Here is a 27,641-nt window from a genome sequence, read left to right on the forward strand (position 1 = left end):
TGAATCAGTCTGACCCTGAAACTTCCTGGCAGATTAAAACTGTGTGCCGGACCGTAATTCGATCTCGGGAGCTTTGCTTTCGCGGGCAAGTGCTCTACCAACTGAGCTACCCAAACACGACACACGACCTCTCCCCCACAGCCTTAATTCTGCCAGTACCTCGTCTCCTACATTCCAAACTTCACAGAAGCTCTCTTGCGAACCTTGCAGAACTTGTAGAGCACTTGCCCGCGAAAGGCAAAGGTACCGAGTTCGAGTCTCGGTTCTGCACACAGTTTTAATCTGCCAGGAAGTTTCATATCAGTGTACACTCCGCTGCAGAGTGAAAATCTCAGTCTGGCCCTATTTCACCCCCCCCTCCATTAGGGGTTGGTTTTACAAAAACAGTGAAACAAGTTTTTTCTTTCATTTCCAAACAAGATGACACACACCAGTTTTCATAGATTTAGCTTCAAAAATGCTTTCACAATGAAATATTGCCATAAACACTTCGTCGCCTATTTCACCCAACCTGCCTCCCTTGCAGAACGAGTAGTGAAGTGGAAGAGTCTACATGAGTGGTAAAAGGCAGTTACTTAGTTGTGTTCATGCTTAAGGGGGGACGTACATGAAAATGACCAAATTTGTGAAAAAAATTTTATTGGCTCTTCATTTACTACATGGTATTGAAATTTCAATTACCAAATATTACGTTCCAATTCCGCTTCTAAGGGGGAAAAAAATAATAATTTGTAATAGCTTGCACAGGGCGACGCCCCCCCATCTTGGTCTTCATCCTCTCGTATATCTATTTATACTGCGTTTTTTTCCAGTTTTGTGCAGTCACAATGCAGGGAACGTTTGTGTACTACATCAAGAAGGCTGTGGAATAATATCTCTGCCGCTGGTTTTATATTCTTTGATTTATAGCGTTTGTTTACGAGTGTTTGTTTGGAATACATTTTTACGAAAGTTGTAAGTAGACTTGTTATTATATTTTGCAGCATGCCGCGTTCTAGTAAGGTGTTTAAAAAGGTTAGAAAGTGTCAAGCTTCTCGATGTAGTAAAGACAACTTGAAAACCAGCCCCATAATAACAAATGGAAACGATACTTCAACCAAGAAAGCGAGTGCTTCGAGAAGGAAAATTGACAGCTGTCAATCACTTGATGATTGTGGCTCAGACACTCAAGCTACTAGTGGTTTTAGGCTTATTGATTTGAAAATACTATCTGATATTATATCATCTGCTTGTGTATGTGCTGACTGTGGTGCAAAAAGTTTGAGATTATATGACGAAGAAAACAGAATTGGAATAGTGTGTATGTTGCATCTTACTTGTGAAAGCTGTCATTCAGACACTGCTTTTAGAACTTCGGCATCAAGTAACCGGATATATGAAGCAAATATGCGTTTAATATATGGCATGAGATGTTTGGGCATAGGCAGGGAAGGTACCAGACTGTTTTGTGGGATCATGAACATGCCACAACCAAGTGCTAGGTACACCACTGGAAATAAAACACTGCTAAGTGCTCTTCAAGAGGAAGTGGAAGAAAACTTGAAGTCCTCTGCAAAGGAAGCTGTGAAGATGAATAGTGAACTAAAGACAGAAGCAGATAACACGCCAGACACCGATTTGTGTGTGTCATGTGATGGAACGTGGATGAAGCGTGGACATACATCACTGTATGGAGTATCATCTGTCATTAGTGTTGATACTGGAAAAATTCTTGACGTTCAGGTAATGAGCAAATATTGCTATAGCTGTGTACTCGGAAAGAGAGCTGGTGAAGTGGAAGAAAATAAGTGGCAGGTTGAACACAAGAAAGTGTGCTGTAGAAATTATTCTGGTTCTAGTGGTGGAATGGAACCTGCAGCTATGAAACTTATGTTCCATCGAAGTGTGGAAAAGTACGGTGTTAGATACACAAAATACCTTGGTGATGGTGACTCCAGCTCCTTCAAAACTGTTTTGGAAAGTGAACCTTATGGTCCCCATTGTGCTATAGAAAAGTTGGAATGTGTTGGACATGTGCAAAAACGAATGGGAGGCAGACTTTTAAAATTGAAACGTGAATTGAAGGGCAGGAAACTTGAGGATGGAAAACTTTTAGGTGGTCCCAACAGACTCACAGACAAAGAAATTCATTCTTTACAAGTGTACTATGGCAAGGCAATAAGGGACAACAGTGGAAATTTGAATAACATGCAGAAGGCTGTGTGGTCTATTTATTTTCATAAACTATCCACAGATGACAAACCTGTACATAATTTGTGTGACATATCGTGGTGCAAATTCAAGCAGGCTGAGCGTGATGGCATGAACTATTCACACAAGCACAGTTTACCTGTGGCTGTTTTAAGTGCTATAAAACCAACATTTAGGTGTTTAGCAGAGCCAGACCTCCTACGAAAGTGTGTGCATGGAAAGACACAAAACCCTAATGAAAGTTACAACTCACTGATTTGGAAACGTTGCCCAAAAACAACATTTGTTTCAACAATTATTGTTGAAATTGCTGCATATGATGCTTGTTTAGTTTTTAACAATGGTAATCTTGGAAGAATAAAAACTCTACAGAGGCTAGGATTTCATCCAGGAGCTTTCACCTATTCAATATTGAAGGACATCGATGACAAAAGAGTTGCTGCGGCTGATATTACAGCCAATAAAATTGAACAGCAGGTTAACCAAAGAAGACAAGCAAAGAAGAGACTGCTTGCAGATGAAGAGGAGTATGCATATGGCTTGCACTAGTTCACACAGAGACGGTAAGACCTAATACAAACACTATCAAATCATTGATTCAGTTTTCCCGTAACTTACATTTTTATAACTTTATGTACCTTTTTCTCAAAAACCACAAAAGGTAGAGAAGTGAAATTTGGTATATGACTAGTCAGTACTATAGTGAAAAATTCTGTGGAAGGAATTTTCATTTAATAAAATAGTAAGGTATTTATGGTAGAAAATATTCCTTAAATTTGATATATTATTTTTCAGGGAAATTGGGAGACCCGTAAAAACTGAACAAAAGAAGATATAAAAATTCTGCTCCACAGAGTTTTGTAATTATTTGGTATGAAAGTGTGTACAAAAATTCATTAACATTGCTCTCACAGTTTTCTCAAAAAAGGAACATTTGTAATTACATTGTTGAAAAAAAATTAATTGTTAATAATTAAAGATGTAAAAGGTCAATAAAAATGAAAATTTAGGTTCATATGCGCATAACATTTCTTAATAACTGTACCAAATTTGGATTGATTATCTTAAAAAATTAGAGTTTTATAAAATACTTTTAAAATTACTGCAGTTTCGTGTACGTCCCCCCTTAAGCGCAGCGTAAAGGTGCAAACGATGCTTTTAGTGCGCCATTTTACCCAATACGTGGTTGTTTTAAAATTATCAGTATTATTTAGAATACAGTTCAAGGAAAGGCAAGCCTACGTTTATAGCATATGTATACTTAGGGAAAGCCAGCTACAAGCTCTATCAATATAATAATGGCAATTTTCTTGGTTTGATCCGAATGATTGCAGAATTTGACCCTGTTTTGCAGAAAAATTTAATCGCGGTTAAAAACATAAGAAATTCCTGACCGTTCGTGTGTACAAAAACATTCGACATTAACTCATAAATTTGCTTGCGCTCAAAGTACAAAGCAACACTGTTAATTTTCTAGAAGAAAGTTAATATTTTTCAGTCATCCCTCATTGTACTCCTGATACAACCAACAATAAACAAATGTGATTGTTTGTTAAGTTTGTAAACCTATAAGAACACACAATGACTGTAGACTTTATGGATGTCTCTTCAACAGGAGAAAGTTTGCCTAAAACCCGTTTATCGAAAGTAGACCAACTAGGTCTCGATATTCGTGGCTGCAGAGGCCAAAGTTACGAAAATGGTACAAATATAGATGGTAATTGAAGTGGTGTTCAAACCAGAATCCCGATGTAATCCAAGAGCATTTTATTTGCCATGTGCTACCTGGAATATTAATCTTGTGTTATCAGATGCGGCAAAACGCACAGCAAAAGCAGTCACATTTTTTCGTGTAATTCAAAGAACATACACTGTTCAATAAGATTTCCGCTCTCTGAGAGGATGCATCAAAAACAGAGTACCAAAGTTAACAGTGAAGAAGCTTTCAGAACCTCGATGGGAAAGTTGGGTGGAGAGTGTCGAAGCTATGACGTACCAATCAACAGAAGCCATAGATGCCCCTCTTGAGATGAGCAATAGCATTGATGAATTGAAAACAAAGAGCGAAGCACACTTTCTTGCTGTGAACGAATTAGATAACTTCTAGTTTATTGACGGTGTTGTCATACGGTATGAGCTTCTCTTTGCAAGTAAGGTCCTTCAGGCAGAAAACATGGACGTGAAATTAGCAACCAAATCGCAGGTAACTACGAAAGTGATAGCTGAAACTTTACAGATTGGGAAAAATTTGAACGAAAGAGAACTGGCAAGAAAAGAAACCAATCTGATTGTAAAAGTGGCGATGTACTTTGCAGGGCACAGCTTCCAGAGGAGAAGACGAAGCTGATTTTTTTCCACCCTGTCGTTGACACAGTATTAATAAGTTTGAATATTTCGCAATACTTAGCCAGTTGCCCAAACTTTTGTTTCAGTTTTTTTCACCAAAAAGTTTAAGACACTTATAGGATGAATAACTGGAAACGCTATGAAATAAACATCTGAGAGAGCTAAGTATAAAAGGTAAATGGTGAATAATCAGAAGACATTGTTGCGTCAGAACTTTTGACAGACATCAAAGCGTTCAGAGAAAAAGTGAACAAGAATATGAGAACTTCAGTGCTAATATTGAAATAGTTAAATGAAATTGGAAACCCATTGCTAACCATGCCAGTGAGTGTCGCTTCCAGTGGGAGAAGCTTTTCACATTCGAAGCTGATCAAGAATTACGAGAGGCGCTCAGAAAGTAATGCAAAAACATTTTTATCTGAAAGCAGGTTGGTTTTATTTAGGATTTCAGTACACCACACTTCTGGTTGCAAAAGACTGATTTAACTGTAGGATCTTGGAAAAACATTTCGTATTGTGTTGATTAAACGGGACACTTTTTGCCTTGCTTCGCGAAACTTTATTAGGACTGTAAGCCCATTTTCGAGTACAGAATTGTTTCCGAAGATGGAAACCATGTGCAGGTAAATGCATGTCAACTTCTTAATGAAATCTCGTCTTCAGCTATAAATGTTGTCTATTTTGACGTTTATATTTGCATCGAACAACTTTATGACTCCAGCTATGAATAAGCGAACTGGTGTAGATCTGTTTGCAGAGGAATGAGTTTTTCTGTGATTACTTTTTTTATGAACGATGGCACAAAGGTTCCCCTTCTAGTTACAACGTTTTCTAAAATCGATGAATAACTGAAGTAAGTCAAATGCTGGAAACAAGTGAATTCCAAGTGAACGGACCGCGAACGATGCGTCGTGAAGATTGGCGAAGCGTCGCAACTGATCTCGTTCACCCTCCCTGCTCCCCGCATGCACCGCCCGTGCAATTGTTGGCCAGCTGGTACTCCTGCATTCTTTGTTGAGTATGTTGTAACTGAGACATGCGGAAAAATTTTAGATACATAATAAAAATGTAATAAATCATTACTGAAATCACTGGATAAGATACATGCTATAAAATAACGACATGAGTAAAAGTCTGTTCTTCTGCACTCCACGATTTGGGAAGGAAAAATACGTCTTCCGCCTTCACACTTAGAGTTGCCCGCATCTCGTGGTCGTGCGGTAGCGTTCTCACTTCCCACGCCCGGGTTCCCGGGTTCGATTCCCGGCGGGGTCAGGGATTTTCTCTGCCTCGTGATGGCTGGGTGTTGTGTGATGTCCTTAGGTTAGTTAGGTTTAAGTAGTTCTAAGTTCTAGGGGACTGATGACCATAGCTGTTACGCCCCATAGTGCTCAGAGCCATTTTGAACACTTAGAGTTGTTCCCATCTTTTCTTGGGCCTTCCCGAATCTCTTCTTGGTTGTGGCTTATTAGCCCTATCGGTTTTGGCAATCTGTCTTCATTTATTCTGTTAATACCTTATTCCGATCTTCTTCTATTACCGTCCACACTCTCTAATATTCTAAACATTAAGTTCTGTTCTTCCGTGTTAATATATTGTACACCTTCTAACGTTTCTTGAAATCCTCATTTCCGTCCCTTCGGTCTTACTGACGTCCTTCTGTCTCACTCGCTTTCATTAAAACTGGTGATGCCTTTATTTACTTTTATTCTCATGCCCTTTCCTGTCTTGTTGCTCACCGTCACCAAAAATGTGTTCGAAAACGTTGAAACGTAGTTTCAATATACCAGCATTTATTGTCACTTATTTCAGCAACCAGATAGGAGAAATAAGGGATCTGTTCTGTAGGTTTTTTTGTTGATAATTGTCTTTGAACAGAATGGGAATATTCCCTGAAATGCCGTTACTCTAGTTTTAGGTCGGGAGTGTGTTGTACCTAGCAGATAGTGTAGCTAGGAACACGTGTTTTTCTTTTGGTCGGTACTTCAGTCACATGACAAATCTTAGACTCACACGAAGAACTACTCATTGGAGACCGCCATAAGCAATTTCCGCCATTTTCTACAGCTTTTAGCACTGATAAAAGGTTATGTTTCGTGCAGCATTCTTAAATATTTCGCATTGTACACATTTCAGTTGCTGTATAATATACAAGGTGTCTCAAGCTGCCCCTACCGATGTTGTTTTTTGCAGCCCGCAGTGTTATAGCTGGCCTTCAAAGACCATGCGGGAGATTTTCATATTCTCTTGCTCGCCACGCGCAAACTACAAATTGTGCAGAAACAATTAACAGGACCTTTTTGTAGGAAATTTAACATAGTTAAATTCTACATTGGGGTACGTTTTCGCTAGAGGCCGTAGTTTCCGAGTTACTCAAAAAAACGCACAAAAGTGACCTTCAAATGCGTCCTCACTCCCACACTCAGCCCCTACCAGTCGGGATATCTAGTACGTTGTTCACGGCACTCGCTCCTACTATTCAACAAAAATTTGTGACTGCACGAATTATTTCCCCACATTCAACCTGTCTTTGGTCTTCACTTACCTTCACGTGGTTTCCATCTTCGGAAACAGTTCTGTACTCGAAAATGGGCTTACAAGCCTAATAAAGTTTATTCCTATATTCCACCACTGGATTAGTTGAGCACTTAACAAGTGTATAAATTTTACCTAACAATTTAGTGAATTCCAACAGTACAAAATAAACAAAACAGTTACATCATTGCATTCGTGTGGCTTTCAGACTGCAAATGTACTGTGCTTGCAAGGGTTAAGTTGGGATCGAAATGTCAGTGTAGTTAGTTTAAGCGTAACATCTACAAAAGTCGTATAATAATAATAATGTTAAGGGTATAGCAGACTATGCTGGTGGTGTGATAGCCCAATCAATAGAGACCAAGAAAGGTCGAAAAATATTTTCCCACTGTATTTTATTACATATTCTATATCCGAATGTGTTCAATAGCATCGTTCATTTGCTCCAGGGGCATTCACCACACATTGTGTTCCATAAAGGTCTCGTTTCATGCGTTTTGTCTATCACTTGCAATAATGCTGTTTTATTTTTCGTATATTCGATTTAAACCTATTACTATTAATCATACACTCCATGCAGTCTTCCTGCCTGTGACTGGCTGAACAAGTAATTCTTGAACATCTCGGTTAAACTACGGTATTCTGCGTGTAGCACAGCCTCCCATTAAATTTGCTGTTTTCGTACCTAAAGCTTTTCGTGCTGTATCTTGTATACGAAAAAAACTGTATTGAGACCGCTACACATTATGTTCAGCTCATTGAAACAGATCGTGAAAGCTTTATCGAAAGATGATGAATGTTTGAACTATCTCTGCAAGATATTTCCTCGTCTCCGGACGCGTCTTCGGTCTGCAATCTGATTGACTGGAGCAGTCTTCAGTGATGAGTCGCTCTTCGAGTTGAGCCTCGATGACCAGCAGACAGTACGGCCAGACAACCGGGAGCAATGGTCTATCTCGCCATTTCATTTCATACCAGGACTCCTCTGGTTTTCATAGCAGGATTACTCTGGTGGCCATCCGCGGTACCCTTACAGCCCAGGTGCACGTCGCAGACATTCAGCGCCCTGTTTTGTTGCCCTTCATGGCAAGCCATCCTGGGCTTACATTTCAGCAGCATAATGCTCGCCCTCACACGGCGAGAGTTTCTACTGTTTGTCTTCGTGCATGCCAAACATTACCTCGGCCAAAAAGGTTGCTGGATCTCTCCACAATTTAGAAAGTTTGCAGCAATTGGGCAGGGCCCTCCAAGCAGCTAGGGATTTTCACGATGTAATGCGCCGGTTGGACAGAATTTGGCGCGGTATTCCTCAGGAGGACATCCAGTAACTCGATCAACCAATGCCAACGAGTAGCTGCTTGCGTAAGGGCCCGCGGAGGACCAACACGTTACTGCCTTCCTCAATTTGTGAAGCTCTTCCTCTTATACGAATAATCCAGTTTCTCTAAAGTTAAAATCATTTGTCTGTACCAGTACATCATACTGCCGACTTCCGTCTCAATCGCATAATTTCTACGGGTTCCATCTTCCCTTCTGCGTTATGACGCTACAGATCGGTAATAAACAACGATGTACTCTGAACTACTGAATAATATTTTTAGCACATCAATAACTTTTTTTTGGTGATATGTTACAATACAGCATCACCCGTCTTTTGCGGTCTAACTGTGTTGGTGAGGCAGTAAATCTATCCACAGGGCAGTGACACTACGTCACTGCAATACACTTTGGAGATGTGGCGGTGGGACTTGTAGTCCCGTACCACCCTCCAACGGTGACAATACTACATCAGTCAGGCAGAAAAATTCAGCCTAACGTGGGGAGGTAAGGTGGGAAAGTACTGGACGTAGAATAGGGGCAAAGTCCCACTAAAGGATGCATCCGTGGTGGGCGTGCCAGGCCTATTGTTAGCCATGGTCGGACTCCGATTCATCTAGGATGGTTAGGGGAACCGGATGTCGATGCCAGCGGCGTGGAAGTAACCCATGGACAGTGTCCCGCAGGGCATCTACTTTCTCATAGAGCCGCCGCGCGTTGTTGCGTATGGTCGTCTTTAGGGGGACGATATCCGCTTCCTCGTGGAGAGTGACAATTCTCGTGAGTGGCGGGGCGTGCAGGCTCCACCTGAGCACCTTGTTCTGCAGGCGCTGCAATGTCCGCATCCTGACGGCACTAATCGTGACACATGCAGCAGATCCGTACGTGAGGGCAGGCAGGATAACTGTTCGGTAAATGCGGAGTTTGGTATGCAGGTTAAGTTCCCTACTGCGGAAGAGTCGTTACAAAGCCTTGGTCAGCTTTTGCCCCTTGTTGGCGACATACTCCGCATGACAGTGGAGGAGCAACTTGTGGTCCATCTGGACCCCGATATAGCTGGTTGTCGGGGAAGAGGGCACCTGCACTTCCGTGGTCCGCAGCAACCGACTGACTCCCTCAGAATGCCGACAACATCTAAAATAGTCGCCAGTGGACATAACGCCAACTATATAGACAAACTGACAAGCACTATACGAAGACCTCAACGATGCCTAACAGTAACGAAGAACGCACGAGAACAAATCGGGAGTCGATGAACACACACACACACACACACACACACACACACACACACACACACACACACACACACACAGCCGACTCATGAACGATCGGCGAGGCAACACGCATCGTCCAGTAGGACGACCAACCGACAATCCACCAAGACCGTGGCCCGGCTCAAGTGATGCGTGGCGGCAATGGTCGGGCGAGCCATGTCGACGCAGACCTCACTGCTTCTCCAACCCGCCTGCACCAGTGCCGCATTGCGACTCCCCGACTGGCAGGCCCGGACTGCGCTCCAAACACGTTGCAACTGTGTGGCAGACCCGAACTCGCGACCCGAACGACAGACAACGACCGGGAAGTAATAGCAGTCGAGCAAAGGTACTACGAGAGGGGATACATCGATACACGGTGCTAGCGCCACTCACGGTCAGGCAAAGCAGCAACTCAGTGACAGTAGCAATTTAAACTAACGTAGTGAGATGGAAGTACGTTAAAAACTGGGTGTAAAATACATGATGGCAGCAACACGAGCTACACATGGTTCATAAATGAATAAATAAACTATATTTCATACACTGCTTTGTATACCGTAAGTTGTTTAAATAACCATTATTCCACATATTGTTTAAATTGTTTAAATAATATTCCTTACACTGCAATCGGTTTCCCACCAAATAGCCAATGAACTGAGTCTTTTTCGAGCCAAAGGGAGGGGGTTGCGAGATTTCCCAGAGGGGGAGGGGTTAATTAATTGATTGCTTTAATTGATATAGAAAGTGTGCTTATATGGGCGAGGGCAGTTCCCAGAGGCTGGGGGAGGAGGAGGGGGATGGGGATTAGTGGGGGTTTCTTGGAAGAACAAATTGTCCCCAAGGGCCCATAGTTCACTTGCAGAACAATAGGTTAAGGACCTGTCAATCAAACGAGAAGAATAGTGCCGCTCCTGAATGTATACTTCCCCTATAAGTAGGTAACCTGCACTAACATACTGTGCTGATGCCTGCTTTGTTCCGCTACTTGTGTAGAAATAAGAGTTCTAAATGCTGGTACCTACAATTTTTTTTGTAGCGAGTATAATAGTTCTTGTATTGGGCAAATGGAACATAACTTTTTGACTAGGTTTAAAGAGTAAACTGTAGGGGTAGATAAAGCAAGTCAACTTTCGGTAATCACTTATTAAAAATAGAGATACAGTACAGAACATAGGCAATGTACTTCACACCTGTGTTTTTCAGATTATCCGCTGATGAACCTTTTTTGATCACGTCCACTATCCGGAGTCCTGCCCAGTGCTCCTTGTTTGTGGACGATTTTGCTGTTTTCTGTTCTTCCTCCGGTCTTGTCACTGCTAGTCGGCAGTTGCAGCTTACGATAAAGCGATTAGAGGCATGGACTGCGAAGACGGGTTTTACCTTTTCTGCAGACAAATGTGTGTGTGTGTGTTCATTTTAATCGTTCTCGACGTCTTTTTACCTCCCCTGAATTGTGTCTGAGGGACACCATTCTTCCTTTTAGCGACACTGTGCGGTTCCTGGGCCTCACTTTTGATTCAAAGTTGTCGTGGTTGCCACACCTTAAAGACCTCAAGGTGCGGGCCCTGAAGGCACTGAATATTTTGAAGTGTCTGAGCCATCGGTCCTGGGGAGCAGATCGGGCGCGTCTAGTGCAGTTTTATAGGGCTTTCGTCCGATCGCGTCTTCACTATGGATGCACCGTGTATGGGTCAGCGAGGCCTTCGTATCTGAAGATTCTTGACGCAGTATACCATGAGGGTATCAGGCTGGCCACTGGTGCCTTCCGTACCAGTCCCATCCCCAGCCTGTGTGCTGAGGCAGGGGAACCGCCGCTCGCCATCCGGCGGAAACTCCTCATGGTGCGACGGGTGTGTCAATTCCTTGCCTGTCCTACCTCCCCTGCGTACCCTACCGTTGCCCGACCGCCTATGGAACGTCTCTTTTCCAGTCGTCCGAGGGCAATGAGACCATTTGGGATCCGTGCCAAGCGTTTGCTAGAGTCCCTTGGTGTGGAGCGTGTGGTACCCCAACTCCAAGGTTTTGCCCGCCTGCCTCCTTGGATGCTCCAGAGGCCCAGCGTCCTTTTAGAGTTGTCGGAGCACCGGAGGAGCTGCTCTCCTGCGTTTGTTTTTACCTCCTTATTTTACAATATTTTACACCAGCATCCCGACCATGTACCAGTATTTACGGATGGCTCTAAACAGGGGGACTCTGTTGGTTGTGCTGTTGTTTTCCCTGATCGAGTCGTCAAGTTACGGCTTTGATGCCGAATTGTTTGCGATCTTGCGGACATTGGTGCAGATGAGATGTGTTCCCAGTCTTAAGTTTCTCATCTGTTGTGACTCCCTGAGTGCCCTTCAGACCATGCAACACTTGTACCCAGCGGATACGGTCGTCCAGAACATACATGATGCCCTACTCCACCTGCAACGGCAGGGGAAGGAGATTTCCTTCTGCTGGGTGTCGGGGCACGTGGGTATTAGGGGAAACGAACTGGCGGATGTGGCTGCCAAAGATGCATGTTCCCTCCCTCACGTTGTTGAATGTGCCGTCCCCCTCCATGCTGTTAACTCCCTCCTGCGTTTTCGCGTTATGCGTCAGTGGGAAGAGAAGTGGCTGGCAGTCGGTGACAATAAGCTGCGTCTGGTCAAGGCCACCACGCGGCCATGGCGTACGTCCTACCAGTCATGCAGGCGGGATGAGGTTCTACTCACTCGCCTCCGCATCGGGCACAGTCTCTTAACGCATGGTTTTTTACTCCGGCGGGAGGACCCCCCAATCTGCAGTGCTTGTGGCGTCCAGATTACTGTCCGCCACATTTTACTTGACTGTCTTTTATTCTCTGACCAGAGGGCGGTGGTTTCCTTGGCACCGGATTTGCCCTCTATTTTGCAAGACGACGCAACGACTGTGGTTGAGGTCTTAAGGTTTTGTGTCCTTTCCAATTTGTTGCCTCGGATTTTAGGGAGAGGATTTTAATGTGCTGCTGGGTGACTGGTTGGTTGGTTGGTTGGTTGGTTTGAGGATTAAAGGGACCAGACTGCTACGGTCATCGGCCCCTTTTTCCAAGTACTAAAAACACCCACAGAGAATAAAAACGAGTAACGGAATAGAGCACAGACGACACAGAACAAGAGAAACTGAGACAAAGACCAGACAAAACGAACTAAAATCACACAGACTGTGACTGTGGTTGGCCGACCATAGAAATAAAAAAGTAAAAGCCAACCACTTAAAACATATTAAAAATCAGTGTAAAACCGGAGGCCAAAGGCCAGAATCAAGACAAAACAATAAGATAAAACAGAAACACTTAGATGAAATGATAAAAAACCCCTGCCCGAATAAAACGTAAAACTAAGTCAGCCGTAGCAGAGTCATCTGTTAAAAGGGCAGGGAGCGTGTCAGGCAGTGCGAACGACTGCCTGAGCACAGCTAAAAGCGGACACTCCAATAAAATATGGACCACAGATAAAACGGAGCCGCAGCGACATAGAGGTGCGTCCTCACGGCGCAATAAGTGGCCGTGCGTCAGCCGAGTGCGCCCAATGCGCAGCCGGCAGAGGACCACAGACTCCTTGCGGGAGACCCGCATGGACGAGCGCCACACAGTCGTCGTCGCCTTGATTGGACGGAGTTTGTTGGGCGTGGGCAGACTACGCCATTCAGCGTCCCAAACCGAAAGAACTTCGCGGCGTAAGACTGCCCGCAAATCAGTCTCCAGGAGGCCAATCCCCAGAGATGATTTACACGTGGCCTCTTTCGCCAGGCGGTCAACATTCTCATTGCCAGGTATCCCAACGTGGCCTGGGGTCCACACGAAGACCACAGAGCGGCCGCAACGCGCAAGAGTATGCAGGGACTCATGAATAGCCATCACCAGACGAGAACGAGCAAAACACTGGTCGAGAGCTCGTAAACCGCTCAGGGAATCGCTACAGATAACGAAGGACTCACCTGAGCAGGAGCGGATATACTCTTGGGCACGAAAGATGGCGACCAGCTCAGCAGTGTAAACGCTGCAGCCAGCCGGCAAGGAACGTGGTTCGGAATGATCCCCTAGAGTTAGCGCATAACCGACTCGACCAGCGACCATCGAGCCGTCGGTGTAAACAGCTCCAGAGCCCTGATACGTGGCCAGGATGGAATAAAAGTGGCATCGGAAGGCCTCCGGAGGGACGGAGTCCTTCGGGCGCTGTGCCAAATCGAGCTGAAGACAAGAGCGAGGCACACACCATGGGGGCGTGCGCAGAGGTGCCTGGAAAGGAGGTGGAACTGGGAAAAACCCAAGCCCGGAGAGAAGCTCCTTGACACGTACGGCGATCGGACAACCCGACCGGGGCCGACGGTCTGGCAGATGGACGACTGACTGCGGGAACAGGACACGGTAATTGGAATGCCCGGGCAAGGTAAAAACATGGGCAGCATAAGCAGCCAGTAGTTGTTGGCGTCGGGACCACAGTGGAGGGACACCTGCCTCCACTAGTACGCTGTCCACAGGGCTGGTGCGGATAGCACCAGTGGCAAGGCATAGCCCACTGTGGAGAATTGGGTCCAGCACCCGCATAAGCCAGGCTCCCATAATCCCGACGGGACTGGATTAACGCCTGGTAGAGCCGCAACAGGGTAAATCGGCCGGCGCCCCAGCGGGTGTAGCTCAACTACCCCAGAGCGTATAGATGCCGCCAACATGCCTGTTTAAGCCGCCGGATATGAGGCAGCCAAGTCAACCAGGCATCGAAAACCACCCCCAAAAACCTGTGTGATTCCACCACTGAAAGAACTTCGCCGGCAAGATAAAGCCGCGGCTCCGGGTGGACAGTACGTCGCCGGCAGAAATGCATAACGCAGGTCTTGGCTGCCGAAAACTGGAACCCATGAGCTACAGCCCAAGACTGCGCCTTGCGGATAGCGCCCTGTAGCTGACGTTCAACAGCTGCAATGCCAGTAGAGCTGTAGTAAAGGCAGAAGTCGTCAGCATACAGGGAAGCGGAGACAGAATTTCCCACGGCCGCAGCGAGCCCGTTAATGGCTATTAAAAACAGACAGACACTTAAAACAGAGCCCTGTGGCACACCGTTCTCCTGGACGTGGGAGGAACTATACGAGTCCGCGACTTGCACGCGGAAGGTACGACACGACAGAAAATTTCTGATAAAGATCGGCAGAGGGCCCCGAAGACCCCATCCATGAAGCGTAGAAAGTATGTGATGACACCATGTCGTATCGTACGCCTTCCGCATGTCGAAAAAGACAGCGACCAGGTGCTGACGGCGGGCAAATGCAGTACGGATGGCCGACTCCAGGCTCACCAGATTGTCGGCGGCGGAGCGGCCTTTACGGAACCCACCCTGAGACGGAGCCAGAAGGCCCCGAGACTCCAGTACCCAATTCAAGCGCCGGCTCACCATCCGTTCAAGCAACTTGCAAAGAACGTTGGTGAGGCTAATGGGACGGTAGCTGTCCACCTCCAGAGGGCTCTTTCCAGGTTTCAAAACGGGGATGACAACGCTTTCCCGCCATTGCGACGGAAACTCCCCCTCGACCCAAAGACGGTTGTAAAGATCGAGGAGGCGCCGCTGGCAGTCCACTGAAAGGTGTTTCAGCATCTGACAGTGGATGCCATCTGGCCCAGGAGCGGTATCAGGACAAGCGGCAAGGGCACTGCGAAATTCCCACTCACTGAATGGAGCATTGTAAGATTCTGGGAGGTGGGTGCGAAACGAAAGGCTCCGACGTTCCATCCGCTCTTTAATGGAGCGGAAGGCCCGGGGGTAATTCGCAGAAGAGGAACTATAGCAAAATGTTCTGCTAAGCGGTTTGCAATGACGTCGGAGTCAGTACAAACTGCTCCATTCAGTGAGAGCGCAGGGACGCTGACAAGGGTCCGATAGCCGTAGACGCGTCGAATCTTGGCCCAGACCTGCGATGGAGTGACATGGAAGCCAATGGTGGACACATACCGCTCCCAGCACTCCTTGCCTTGGCGGATAAGGAGGCGGGCCCGCGCACGCAGCCGTTTGAAGGCGATAAGGTGGTCGAGGGAAGGGGTGTCGATTGTGACGCTGGAGCGCCCGCCGGCGATCTTTAATCGCTTCAGCGATCTCAGGCGACCACCAAGGCACAGCCCTCCGCCGAGAGGACCCAGAAGAACGGGGAATGGCAGATTCGGCTGCAGTAACGATGCTGGTGGTGACCGATTGAACCACCGCATCAATGTCATCATTAGAGAGAGGCTCAATAGCGGCAGTGGAGCTAGGCAGGCAGCAGGTGCCAACAGGAGATCATGACGCATATACATACAGTTCCCGTAGATATTTAGCAGTTCCAAAGCATTGCCAGGTTCGCTAGTAAGTGCTGAAACACACACTTATAAAACAAAATTAAGGTAACAGTGTATCCTCAAAAGGCACAAACACCTTGCAATGTCTGTTTGCAAGCACCAAAAGTAGGAAGAGCTGTAACACCCAACGAATGATTCTTTTATAGCAGAGCATTAGTTTTTCTTCTGTTTTCATAAGTAAATAACACTATTGTGAGAGTAATTATGATGGCGTAAGCTGTCACCAGCGTATCTGTGGGCAAAGAGGTTGCGAAAAGATCGATAAAAGGCGCTGAATCAAGCGCACCTATCAGAAGAGAGGCCAAAGACAGAATCGCAAACAACGGGCCACCAACGCCCTCTCGACCGCCAGCATTTAGATCGCTGCCGCAGACTGGAGGACTCAGACAGTCACCTACTCAGTCGCAGCTTCAGTCAGCGAGTTGCAGTCGCAGTTACAGGCCCAGTCAGAGTCAGTCTCCAGCTGAGAGTCAGTCAGTACCTAGCGACGAGAGTAGTATACGTAGTGGGAGTTGTACTTCACCAGCAGTGAGCCTGGCGTGGACTGTTACGGAGGAGCTTTAAAATAAGTAGCTTCTTCTTCTTGTGACTAAAGAGCCCTGTTAATGCAATGTGTGCAGTTGTGTCGCAGAAAGGGTATACCAGCTACGAAACAACATCCTCTCCCTTGCTTGCCCTGGTAAATGAGTCTACAGTGTCCATGCTGACACAGAAGTAATCACCATTATAATTCACGTTTTCATCGCCCATTTTCCCACATGAACGAGTAACATTAGCAGTTGATGTTTGCGAAACTAATTGATACTCGCTCAAAAATTGATATGTCTGCGTAGGCAGAAGAAACTAACGATCAAAGTCCGAAAACAATTTATTGGACTGTTCAACTAACCAAAACAAACTCTCCAAGTATAACACCAACACAAAACAGTGATCCGTCTTCGAATCACAACTACATACAAGAATAATATAGAAAACAACCGAAATAATTTACTACTAGACTCCACCAGAGACTTTTCCGATATACCGAGCCTAATCCGGAGATCAGTGAGAAGATCCAAGCCGGGCTGCTGGGGTGGCAACCATCCACGTCTGCTGTCGGTCGATGAACTGCCGATGTGCGGCCGAGCGCCGGCCTTTACAGCGCTTCGGCGGATGAGTACCTCGGAACTATTTTCCATCACGTGATTTGACGTGTGAAAATAGTTCCGGGATCTGCAGCGATATCTTCCTTACGTTCATGTGGGCCGGTAGTTGCCCCTGGTGGCCGCTGGTATCTTTGCTGTGTTGTTGTTGTTGTTGTTGTTGTTGTGGCTGTTCATCAATATTGCCTGTCGGTTGTATAGTGCTTCGGTGTGCCTGCGAAGCGGGCAACCCGCGGCTGCAGGCTGTCAGTTTGGTTGCTGATACTGTAGGCGCCGTGATGTCTGGTGGAGAAGGCCACAGCAAAAATAAACATTCGTAAAAAATTGTAAGCGCTCTCGCCGCCGAGACATTCTTAAGCTCGTGCACAGACATGGATAAGAACGGTCGCCAAGGTGGAGGAGGTTGTCTCGAGGAAGCAGACTAATGGTGTGGACGTAAGTCGGCCGGGCCCAGCCACGACAACAGACCCCACTCCACCCTACCCTGGCCCGGCCTGGCCCTGTGCCAGAGGCTCTGAGCGGCACCCACCCTCCGTATCTCGGCGGCGGGCCGGTCGGCGTCTGCATACTCACGCGGTCGCCGCCGACTTGCGTGCGATGCACGGCCTCCAAGTGGAGGAACACCTGCTAGCGGTGCCATGGGATGTGGAATGTCTCGACAGAGGGAAAGTAAGCCGAGTGTGTGTGTGTGTGTGTGTGTGTGTGTGTGTGTGTGTGTGTATTGTACCAGGGACCTAGAAACGATAGAGAGGCTTCGTCCCAGCCGCAGCTCTCACTGGTTCACAACCCCACTATAGGCTACAGCAGTCCACTCACTCCACCGCCGTCCCACAACGAACGCAGTGGAACACCCCTCCCCCCCACCCCACCCCCCCGGGAACGTCTCTCATATCAGACGACTGTAACCCCAATATTTGCGTGGTAGAGTAATTATGGTGTACGCGTACGTAGAGAAAGTGCTTGCGCAGCAATTGCCGATATAGTGTAACAGGAGCGGAATAAGGAGAACCAGCTCGCATTCTCCGAGGCAGATGGAAAACAGCCTTAAAAACCATCCACTGGCTGGCCGGCACACCGGATCCCGACACTAATCTGCGGGGCGGATTCGTGCCAGGGACCGGCACGCCTTCCCGCTCTGGAAGCAGCGCCTTAGACCGCCTGGCTAGCTGGGCAGGCAACCGAGTGTGTACTGAACTTGTATGACCCAGTGAAGTGGACGGTCGGCCATTGACAACGTATTTACCTTTCGGCGGCTGACAGACATATTTTATGCGTTCCATCGGGAATTGCACCTCATCTTCATCGATTTTCGACAAATTAGTGACAGCACCGACCGCTCCGTGTTGCGGAAAACATTAAGATGAATTGGACATCCCATCCAAAGACATCCGACTAATTGCACCTTCCTACTTTCAATGAAATTGTCAAGTACGGTTTCGCAACCAATAATCGCCTTTGAGGCGTAGCGCTTTACACCGCGCCCTTGTTAAGTCAGAGAAAATAGCGTGCAAACAGCTTCAGTGAGTCACGGTTATCCCATGAAAGATGCGCTCTGAACCAGTAGCTAGGTGTAAGCTGACGTCGAAAGCTGTCATCTTCTTAGGCACTACGAAAATATCATGTAGCTTGAATATACCGGGTGATCAAAAAGTCAGTATAAATTTGAAAACTGAATAAATCACGGAATAATGTAGATAGAGAGGTACAAATTGACACACATGCTTGGAAGGACACGGGGTTTTATTAGAACCAAAAAAAATATACAAAAGTTCACAAAATGTCCAACAGATGGCGCTTCATCTGATCAGAATGGCAATAATTAGCATAAGAAAGTAAGACAAAGCAAAGATGATGTTCTTTACAGGAAATGCTGAATATGTCCACCATCATTCCTCAACAATAGCTGTAGTCGAGGAATAATGTTGTGAACAGCACTGTAAAGCATGTCCAGAGTTATGGCGAGGCATTGGCGTCGGATGTTTTCTTTCAGCATCCCTAGAGATGTCGGTCGATCACGATACACTTGCGACTTCAGGCAACCCCAAAGCCAACAATCGTACGGCCTGAGGTCTGGGGACCTGGGAGGCCAAGCACGACGAAAGTGGCGACTGAGCACACGATCATCACCAAACGACGCGCGCAAGAGATTTTTCACGCGTCTAGCAATAGGGGGTGCTTTTTTTGTTGTAATAAAAGCCCATGTCATTCCAAGCATGTGTGTCAATTTTTACCTCTCTATCCACATTATTTCGTGGCTTATTAAGTTTTCAAATTTATACTGACTTTTTGATCACCCAGTATTTTGGAAACAAAACTGTAGTCATTGTGATTATTACGACTTTCATTAATTATTGCTAATTTGTTCATTAATGGGAATGATGATGTTAATGAAAAGTAAGGTATTAAATGAAAATCTTTATGTCTATTAACTGGGCGTGAGAACTGTGACTGTACAGGTTTACACTCTCAGGGGAATTTTGTAATGTAGAAGTAGTCAGTTTATGGGGCTGGGAAAACAAGAAATATCTTACGATAATTCTGTTATTTAAAAAGAGCGTTATCTTGATCTTTTGTTTCCAAATATGTTCATTTAATGAATTATTCATAAAATGTATTAAGTTGTGATTGATCAAAAGACGCGGGATCTGCGGTTTAATGCTAATATCGGATTACGATTTGTATCAGCCGACCACAGGAAGTACGTAGGAGCGTATTTTGTGAGCTAAATAACTGCTTTGGGAAATGTAAAGAGTTCACGTCAGAGCTCAGTCATCATCGTGTTTGGGTGCATTTATAAGGAGCTCTGAATAAACGTGATAATTTTCCAGAATAATGATTAAAATTTGATAGTGGAGTGCTGAAAAATGGATGCAAACGTATGAGGGAAACCAGCTCGTGAAATTCCGATTTTAAAATATGTACTGTGACTTTTGAGTATACAAACAGTGAGAGCAAACTGAACATTCTTAGTGGTCAAATATAGTAATATTTGATAGAGCATTCTGTCACAGACAATACATTTGGTAATCCTTATGGTAATAGGTTCGGATTGATTACCACAAGCTGGGTAAAATGACACTTAAGATTACCGTGGGGTTGGCAGTGTTTTTTTCATCAAACAGTTGCCAATGAATCAAAGTTTTCGCTCACAAGCTGCCTTACAATCAATCGCTAAGTTAACCTAATAAATGTTTTGTTGCACCTGTTACTTTCGTATAATGCTACTGGTACTACTACAGCTTTTCCAGGAGAACATCGTTCGTTTTCATTAGGGAAGGTGTGCGGACCGGACTGCGGAAGGAGAAATCACGGTGAGTTAACACTATATCTGGAGCAGGAGCACAACGTAACCGCGACGGGTTGTGAGACCTGGGCTACGTCAGGAGCAACTAAAGAAGCAATCTGTGCCTTCGAGAGGAAGGTTCTTCGAAAGATCTATAGACTTGTTTACACTGCCATGCAAGATAAACTGGAAAGGAGAACTAAAGAAAGACCTGTAGCAGGTTTTGGAAAGCCACATATTGGCCGAATACTAGGGTGGAAGAAGCTGCAGTGACTTGCCCCCTTCTTCGAGCTGAGGGATCCCTCCCTAACCGAGTCCTCCATTCTCAACTTTCTGGAAAAGGACCAAGGGGTCGACGAAGGAGGACGCGATGGAAGGATGGAATACTAACAGTCGTTAGACAAGTGGAGCCGACAGTGCTGGAAGATGGCACTGGAGACCGGCAACAATGGACGACCATCTTCAGCAGACGTCTTCTTCTCTGTGTCTAAGTCACGTTCCTTGTTTACTTCTGCTGTTTGCAATTTATTTATAAGTGTATAGTCGTTTTTTATTTACTTCTGTAGTGTGGTTTTTTCATTTCTTTTCTGCTGTAGGCCTTAAACGCACGTTAATGCAATAAATGTTGAGCATGCTGATAAATGACATTAAGTAGCTGCTTGCATTTACAGATCTTAAACGATTTACGTTTAAGCAACTTTTATTTAAATTTCAAATCGAATCTGCGCAATATTCACGTTTACCGCATGTAAGAGAATTTAATGACAGAAATGACCTAAAGCTTAGAAGGTGAGTGGTAGGTACATGTTAGTGGCACCAGCACCGAAAAAGGAGCAGCTATGTTATTACCTTTGAACATTAACTAAGCACAGTAATTTTTATTATTGCATGTATATGCGCGAGTTTCACTGATATCATTTGTCTCTTTGTGTGTAATCAACGTCGCATTCCGCCTACGGCGTCATGAATTTGTCTTGCCAGTAAGTTGTATTCAAAAGCACCGATCTTCTTATTACAAGTACTGCATTTTAAGTTGTCGGGATGACAGTCGTTTGACAGCTACATAAATCATAATGGTGTAAACGCATACAGTTAATGTACACGATACTAGAAGGAAAAACGTCTCAGTAAACATAGGCCCGCGGAACGTACCGTTGGTGCATTAATTGCGACTGTCCGCTTAACAGCCGCCACTGACGTGATTCTGTGCCAGTCCGTGGTGTGCTCCTTGTTTACATTTGCGAGACGTAGAGTTGTAAACAGAATGGATATGTCAGTACAGTACACAGAGTGCCACTCATATCAATTGTTTGCGGAGCGTCAGTTGGGTTGAACGAGCGTTGCTGGCAACATGGAACATTACAGTAATGGACAGTATGCGGATATGCATACTTATGGTAGGACTAATGGCAATGCACGAGAGGCTGAAAGCTTGTGCAAAGAAGCATAACCTGCCCGAAGGCGCTCCGACAGTCGAACGTTTACAAGTTCCACCAACGTCTCTGAGAAACTGGAAGATTTGCACGTGCTGCGAGAGCGTGTAAGGCTGCTTGAATTACACTTGTGATGGAAGATGTGGTGCTGCAAACAGTCAAACACTACAGGAATCTCGACAAAGAGACTCGCCACACAAATTCCTGGAACGAGTCCCAGAAGTGTTTGGAGAGTAAGTCACCGCAATGCAGTACACCAGTAACACCTCTTAATGAGGCGGACGTTGGTCCCAGATTAACGTTCTGTCAGAGGATGCAACAAGAAGCCGGAGGCGACCTTAATTTTGACAATAATATTTTATTTAGAGATAGAGCAGAGTTCGCTCTTGATGGTGTTCTTAATTATCGCAATCTCACGTCTGGAGCCATCTAACCTTCCACTCACATGCTGTGCACGAGACTTCTCATCAGCGACGTGTCTCATTGAATGCGAGGTTAGACGTACCTGGTGATCGTCTTATTGAGCCGTACATGTTACTACACTTATGCTCATGAATTAGGGATAATCGCAGAATGTGGTGCCACACAACGTGGCACTACACAAAACTGGCGCTAACAGCATAGGCACATAGGGAACACACAAGATACAGATCTGCAAGTCCACGGTATTGGTGATAAGTTGAGAAAACCGCCCCAAAACACATGGGCTACAAAACAACACTGTTTCCTGCGCATGTACCCCGACATCAGTATGGGATATGATCACCGTGCACTGGTACACAGGCCGCACAACGGGTTGGCATACTCTGGATCAGGTGATCGAGCAACTGCTGGGGTATTGCCTCCCGTTCTTGCACCAGTGCCTGTCGGAGCCCCTGAAGTGTCGTAGGGGTTTGAAGACGTGCAACGATACGTCGACCGGGAGCATCCTGGACGTGCTCGATGAGGTTTAGGTCTGGAGAACAGGCAGGCCACTCCATTCGCCTGATATCTTCTGTTTCAAACTACTCCTCCACGATGGCAGCTCGGTGGGGCCGTGCGTTATCACTGATCAGGAGGAAGGTGGGACTCACTGCACCCCTGAAAAGGCGAACTGGTGCAAAATGACGTCACGAGACACTTGACCTGTTACAGTTCTTCTGTCAAAGACATGCAGGGGTGTACGTGCACCAATCATAATCCCAACTCACACTATCAAACCACGACCTCCATACGACTCCCTTTCAAGGACGTTAAGGGGTTGGTATTTGTTTTCTGGTTCACGCCAGATGAAAACCTGGCGAAAATCACAGTTCAGACTGTACCTCGACTCGTCCGTGAACATAGCCTGGGACCACTGTACTGCGTTCTTGACACCAGGCTTTACGGGCTGTCCTGTGAACAGGGGTCAGTGTAATGCGCCTTGCAGGTCTCCGGGCGAATAAACCGTGTCTGTTCAGTCGTCTATAGACTGTGTGTCTGGAGTCAACTGTTCAGCGGCTGCGGTAAGGTCCCGAGCAAGGCTACCTGCAGTACTCTGTGGCCGTCTGTGGACACTGATGGTGAGATATCGGTCTGCCTGTGGTGTTGTACACTGTGGTCGTCCAGTACTGTAGCTCCTGGACACGTTTCCTGTCTGCTGGAATCCTTGCCATAATGCTGAGATCACACTTCGTGGCACACGGAGGGCCCATGCTACGACCTGCTGTGTTTGACCAGGCTCCAGTTGGCCTAGTATTCTATACCTCATAACGTCATGAATATGTATTCTTTGAGCCATTTTCAACACACAGTCATCATTAGCACGTCTGAAAACGTCTGCACACTTACTCGCTGCACCGTAGTCTGACATGCAGCAACACACCTCTGCGTATGTGGACCGCTGCCAGCGCCACTGTGCGACGACCGCAGGTCAAATGCACCGCATGGTCACACCCCGGGTTTAACTCATGTTAAACCCGCAAACCGCCCACCAGATCGCCGTTTCACCATGTATCAGCATCATATTTATGAGAATGAGTCCAAACAAACTCGATGGACGCAGTTACCTTTGGTTTCTGTGGCTTCGTCTTCCGTGATTGTTTGAAAATGTTCGCACAGAGGAACTCCAGAAAATGTGGTACCTGCATGATGGAACACTGGCGCATTTTGCTGCTAGGTAGGGATGACATCTAAACGGCCGACGTGGCCAAACATAGACTGGGCCGGGAGGACGTGTACCGTGGCCTCCAACATCGCCTGATCTGAACTCCACGGACTTCTGTGTTTGGGACCACCCTATTTCTTCAGTTTTTCTTTGATTTAAATACATCTACGTCTGCATGATTAGTCTGCAATTCACGCTTAAGTGCTCGACAGAGGATCTGTAGACCCTCATTCAGATTATAACTCGACCTTTTCACTCTCGAATAACAAGTTCGGAAAACGAGCAACAAACATCTTCCGAGCCATCTCTCATGTCTTGTATTTCATCCCTACGGCACTGACAATTCAAGGTCGGTTACCTTATGTTACATTTATTGTGCCTGAATAAAATGTCAAGTGTAAACATTTGATTTGTTCTGATCCGTACTTGCCTCATTAAGTTCGCTACTCTATAGTTCCTAAATCAAAATTTATAAAGTACTGTGCTTGCCTGTCTTTTAATATTCAGGCCGGGCAAGCCATGTATAACATTATCTTGTGCATTGTTATTTTTTTATAATTCTGGCAAGGGAAGCCAAATATACAGTACTTGTAAGTAGGCAGATGTTTAGTCTGGCAAGGGAAGTCAAGTATTAAGTAAATGCAGTGCTGTATTTAAGTATTCTACATTCTTCGCAAGTGGAGCCAACTGTGTCATCGCCTCCTGTTCTGTCGAAGTTGAATCTGACATTACAAGATATAATACGCTTACTGTTACGTTTCTTACCGTCTTTCACTTTAGACAAAGTATCTATAAGCTGAAAAAATAATGTTTCTGTGGAAATGGAGATTTTTATAAACCGTATAATGTGACTGCGTTTTAGATGAAATCTGACTACGTTACTGAACTGAATTTAATTTAAAAGTTAATTATCGTCACTGTACCATGCAAACAACGTAGCTACGTTCAACTTATCATGAAGTGCCGTCTCTTTCGTCTGGAGGAATATGCTGTAAATCCAGTAAAATGAATAATGTGTTCTTTTATTACATGGTGATGACTTGACATGATCATTAGTTACGTCGTTTCTATCTGTATGGAAGTAATTTCTCAAAAGATTCAGCTCAAAAACACAGGAAACTCTAAACAGGTCGTATATATTCAATAATCACGGTGATATAAAATGATTTATATTTTGCATATACTAATACATTATGTTAACAGCAATTATTTGTAATATTAATATAAAAATATTGAAAATAAGAACTACAATAAAAACCATAAAATAAAAGGAAATAACCCGAGACCAAGTGAATAACATTCGCTTATGTTGCTAGATTTGTTACTGGCAGCCTCGAAATAACACGAGGTTTGCCGACTAACTACAACTTTTTTTATGTTTTATTTTTTAGTCATCAGTCTTCTGACTGGTTTGGTTTGATGCGGCCCGCCACGAATTCCTCTCCTGTGCCAACCTCTTTATCTCACAGCAGCCCTTGCAACCTACGTCCTTTATTATTTGCTGGATGTAGTCCAATCTCTGTCTTCTTCTACAGTTTTTGTCCTCTACATCTCCTTCTAAACACATTACGAGACAAAGAAGCACCTGATAATGCCAACGAGTACTGGAATATGCTGAAACAAGTAATCATTAAAGCAGGACAGCAAAAGTAGGATATGTAAAAGGGAAAAGGTCAAAAAAACCATGGGTCACACAAGAAATGATTTCCAAGATGGAGGAGAGAAGAAAATTAAAAAACAAGAACACTGAAGACGCAAGAAAGATATACCGAAGGTTAAACAACGAATTGCGAAGAGAAACAGAGCAGGCTAGGAAAAAATGGCTAAAAGAGGAATGTGATGAAACTGAAGAACTGGACAGGAAGGGAAGATACGACTTACTATACAACAGAGTAAAGACTATGACATGGGAACAAAACAGAGCAGGAAGTGCTACTATGGAAATTTTGAGTAAAGACGAAGAGGTAGTGTACAAATATCGTGAAGATGTCCTCCAGAGATGGGAAGAATATATAAAAGAGCTATATGACACAAATAGCAAACCAGAAACTCTGGAACTTGAATCACACAACAGTGTAAGTGATGAAGAGAAAGGACCGACCATCATAATGGAAGAAGTAAAGTCTGCCATTGCTGCAATGAAAAATGGCAAAGCAGTAGGTACAGATACAATACCGGGAGAAATACTAAAATGCTTGAACCACAATGGAATAACAGAAATATTGAGGTTATGTAATAAAATATGTGACAGTGGTGAATGGCCTGAGGACTTCTTGACAACAGTAATGATTCCATTACCAAAAAAGCAAGGAACCAAGAAATGCAGCGAGCACAGGACAATCAGCCTCATTTCACATGCAGCCAAAGTGATGTTAAGAATAATTAATAAAAGACTTGAAAAAGTAATAGAGGAGAATCTCGGCGAGGAGCAGTTTGGCTTTAGACGGAATACGGGCACCAGAGATGCAATAGGGCTCCTACGAATCTTGGGAGAAAGGTTTATTGAAAAAGGAAGACACCTATATATGTGCTTCATCGATTTAGAAAAGGCATTTGACAATGTGGTTTGGGACAAGCTGGCGACTATTATGAGGGAAAAGAGAGTGGACTGGAAAACTAGAAGAATTTTAACTCATTATACCTTAATCAAAAAGTTTCAGTTAAAGTGAGAGGAGAAAGTACAAGGGAAAGGAGTAAGACAAGGATGCTGTTTATCACCTACTCTTTTCAACCTGTACTTGGAAAATATGATTGACCAATGCTCATTAGATGACGAAGGAGTAGAAATTGAAGGAAGAAGAGTAGGGTGTTGGAGATTTGCTGATGACATGGTCCTCCTAGCCACAGGGGAAAAAGAGTTACAGGATTTGGTAGACACCATTGCAAGTAACGGGAAAAAATATGGAATGAAAATTAACACAAATAAAACAAAAGTATTGGCAATAGGAGGAAATAAGGAAATAAAAATTGTGCTAAATGGAGAAATACTAGAACAGGTGCAAAATTTTAAGTATCTTGGAAGCAGGATAGACACCGACTGGAAGTGCACCACAGAAATTAAAACAAGGATAGCAATGGCAAAAGAGGCGTTTTATAAGAAAAGCAGAATCTTCTGCAGCGGCCTGGACAGAGAACTCAGAAAGAGACTCATAAAATGTCTTGTATGGAGTGTTCTTCTATATGGCGCTGAAACATGGACTATGAGGAAAAAAGACAGAGAAAGGCTGGAGGCTTTTGAGATCTGGACATGGCGGAAGATGGAAAGAATAATTTGGATGGACAGAGTAAAAAATGAAGAGGTACTGAGAAGAGTGGGAGAGAAAAGACAGTTACTAGATGTAATAAAGAGAAGAAAAAGAAATTGGATTGGGCATATATTAAGAAAGAATGACGGCAGTTTTAGAAGGTTATGTAGGAGGGAAAAGGAAGCGAGGAAGGAAGAGATTCCAGATACTGGATGACATGATGGACGGTACAACATACAGCAGCCTTAAGAAGGAAGCAATGGATCGCAGAGAATGGAGAGGCAAAGGACCTGCTAATATAGCAGATAACTGATGATGATGATGACATCTCCTTCTAGTACCATAGAAGTTATTCCCCAATGTCTTAACAATGTCCTATAATCCTGTCCCTTCCCCTTGTCAGTGTTTTCTACATATTCCTTTCCTCTCCGATTCTGTGCA

At 44.9% G+C, this 27,641-nt stretch overlaps 1 protein-coding gene across 1 annotated transcript; it reads left to right on the top strand.

The window, feature by feature from the left end:
- The first annotated feature begins 704 nt into the window (after nt 1–704).
- Nucleotides 705–3,046, top strand: LOC124794498. Its single transcript, XM_047258099.1, has 2 exons — nt 705–2,753; nt 2,986–3,046. The coding sequence occupies exon 1, from the start codon at nt 985–987 to the stop codon at nt 2,737–2,739; it is 1,755 nt and encodes a 584-aa protein (XP_047114055.1). The 5' UTR covers nt 705–984; the 3' UTR covers nt 2,740–2,753; nt 2,986–3,046.
- Nucleotides 3,047–27,641: the final 24,595 nt, after the last annotated feature.

This window comes from Schistocerca piceifrons, chromosome 1, assembly GCF_021461385.2.
Source record: "Schistocerca piceifrons isolate TAMUIC-IGC-003096 chromosome 1, iqSchPice1.1, whole genome shotgun sequence".
NCBI lineage: Eukaryota > Metazoa > Arthropoda > Insecta > Orthoptera > Acrididae > Schistocerca > Schistocerca piceifrons.

Excerpts from the sequence above, each read along its gene's own strand:
- LOC124794498 (XM_047258099.1), top strand. The coding sequence starts at position 985 with ATGCCGCGTTCTAGTAAGGTGTTTAAAAAGGTTAGAAAGTGTCAAGCT.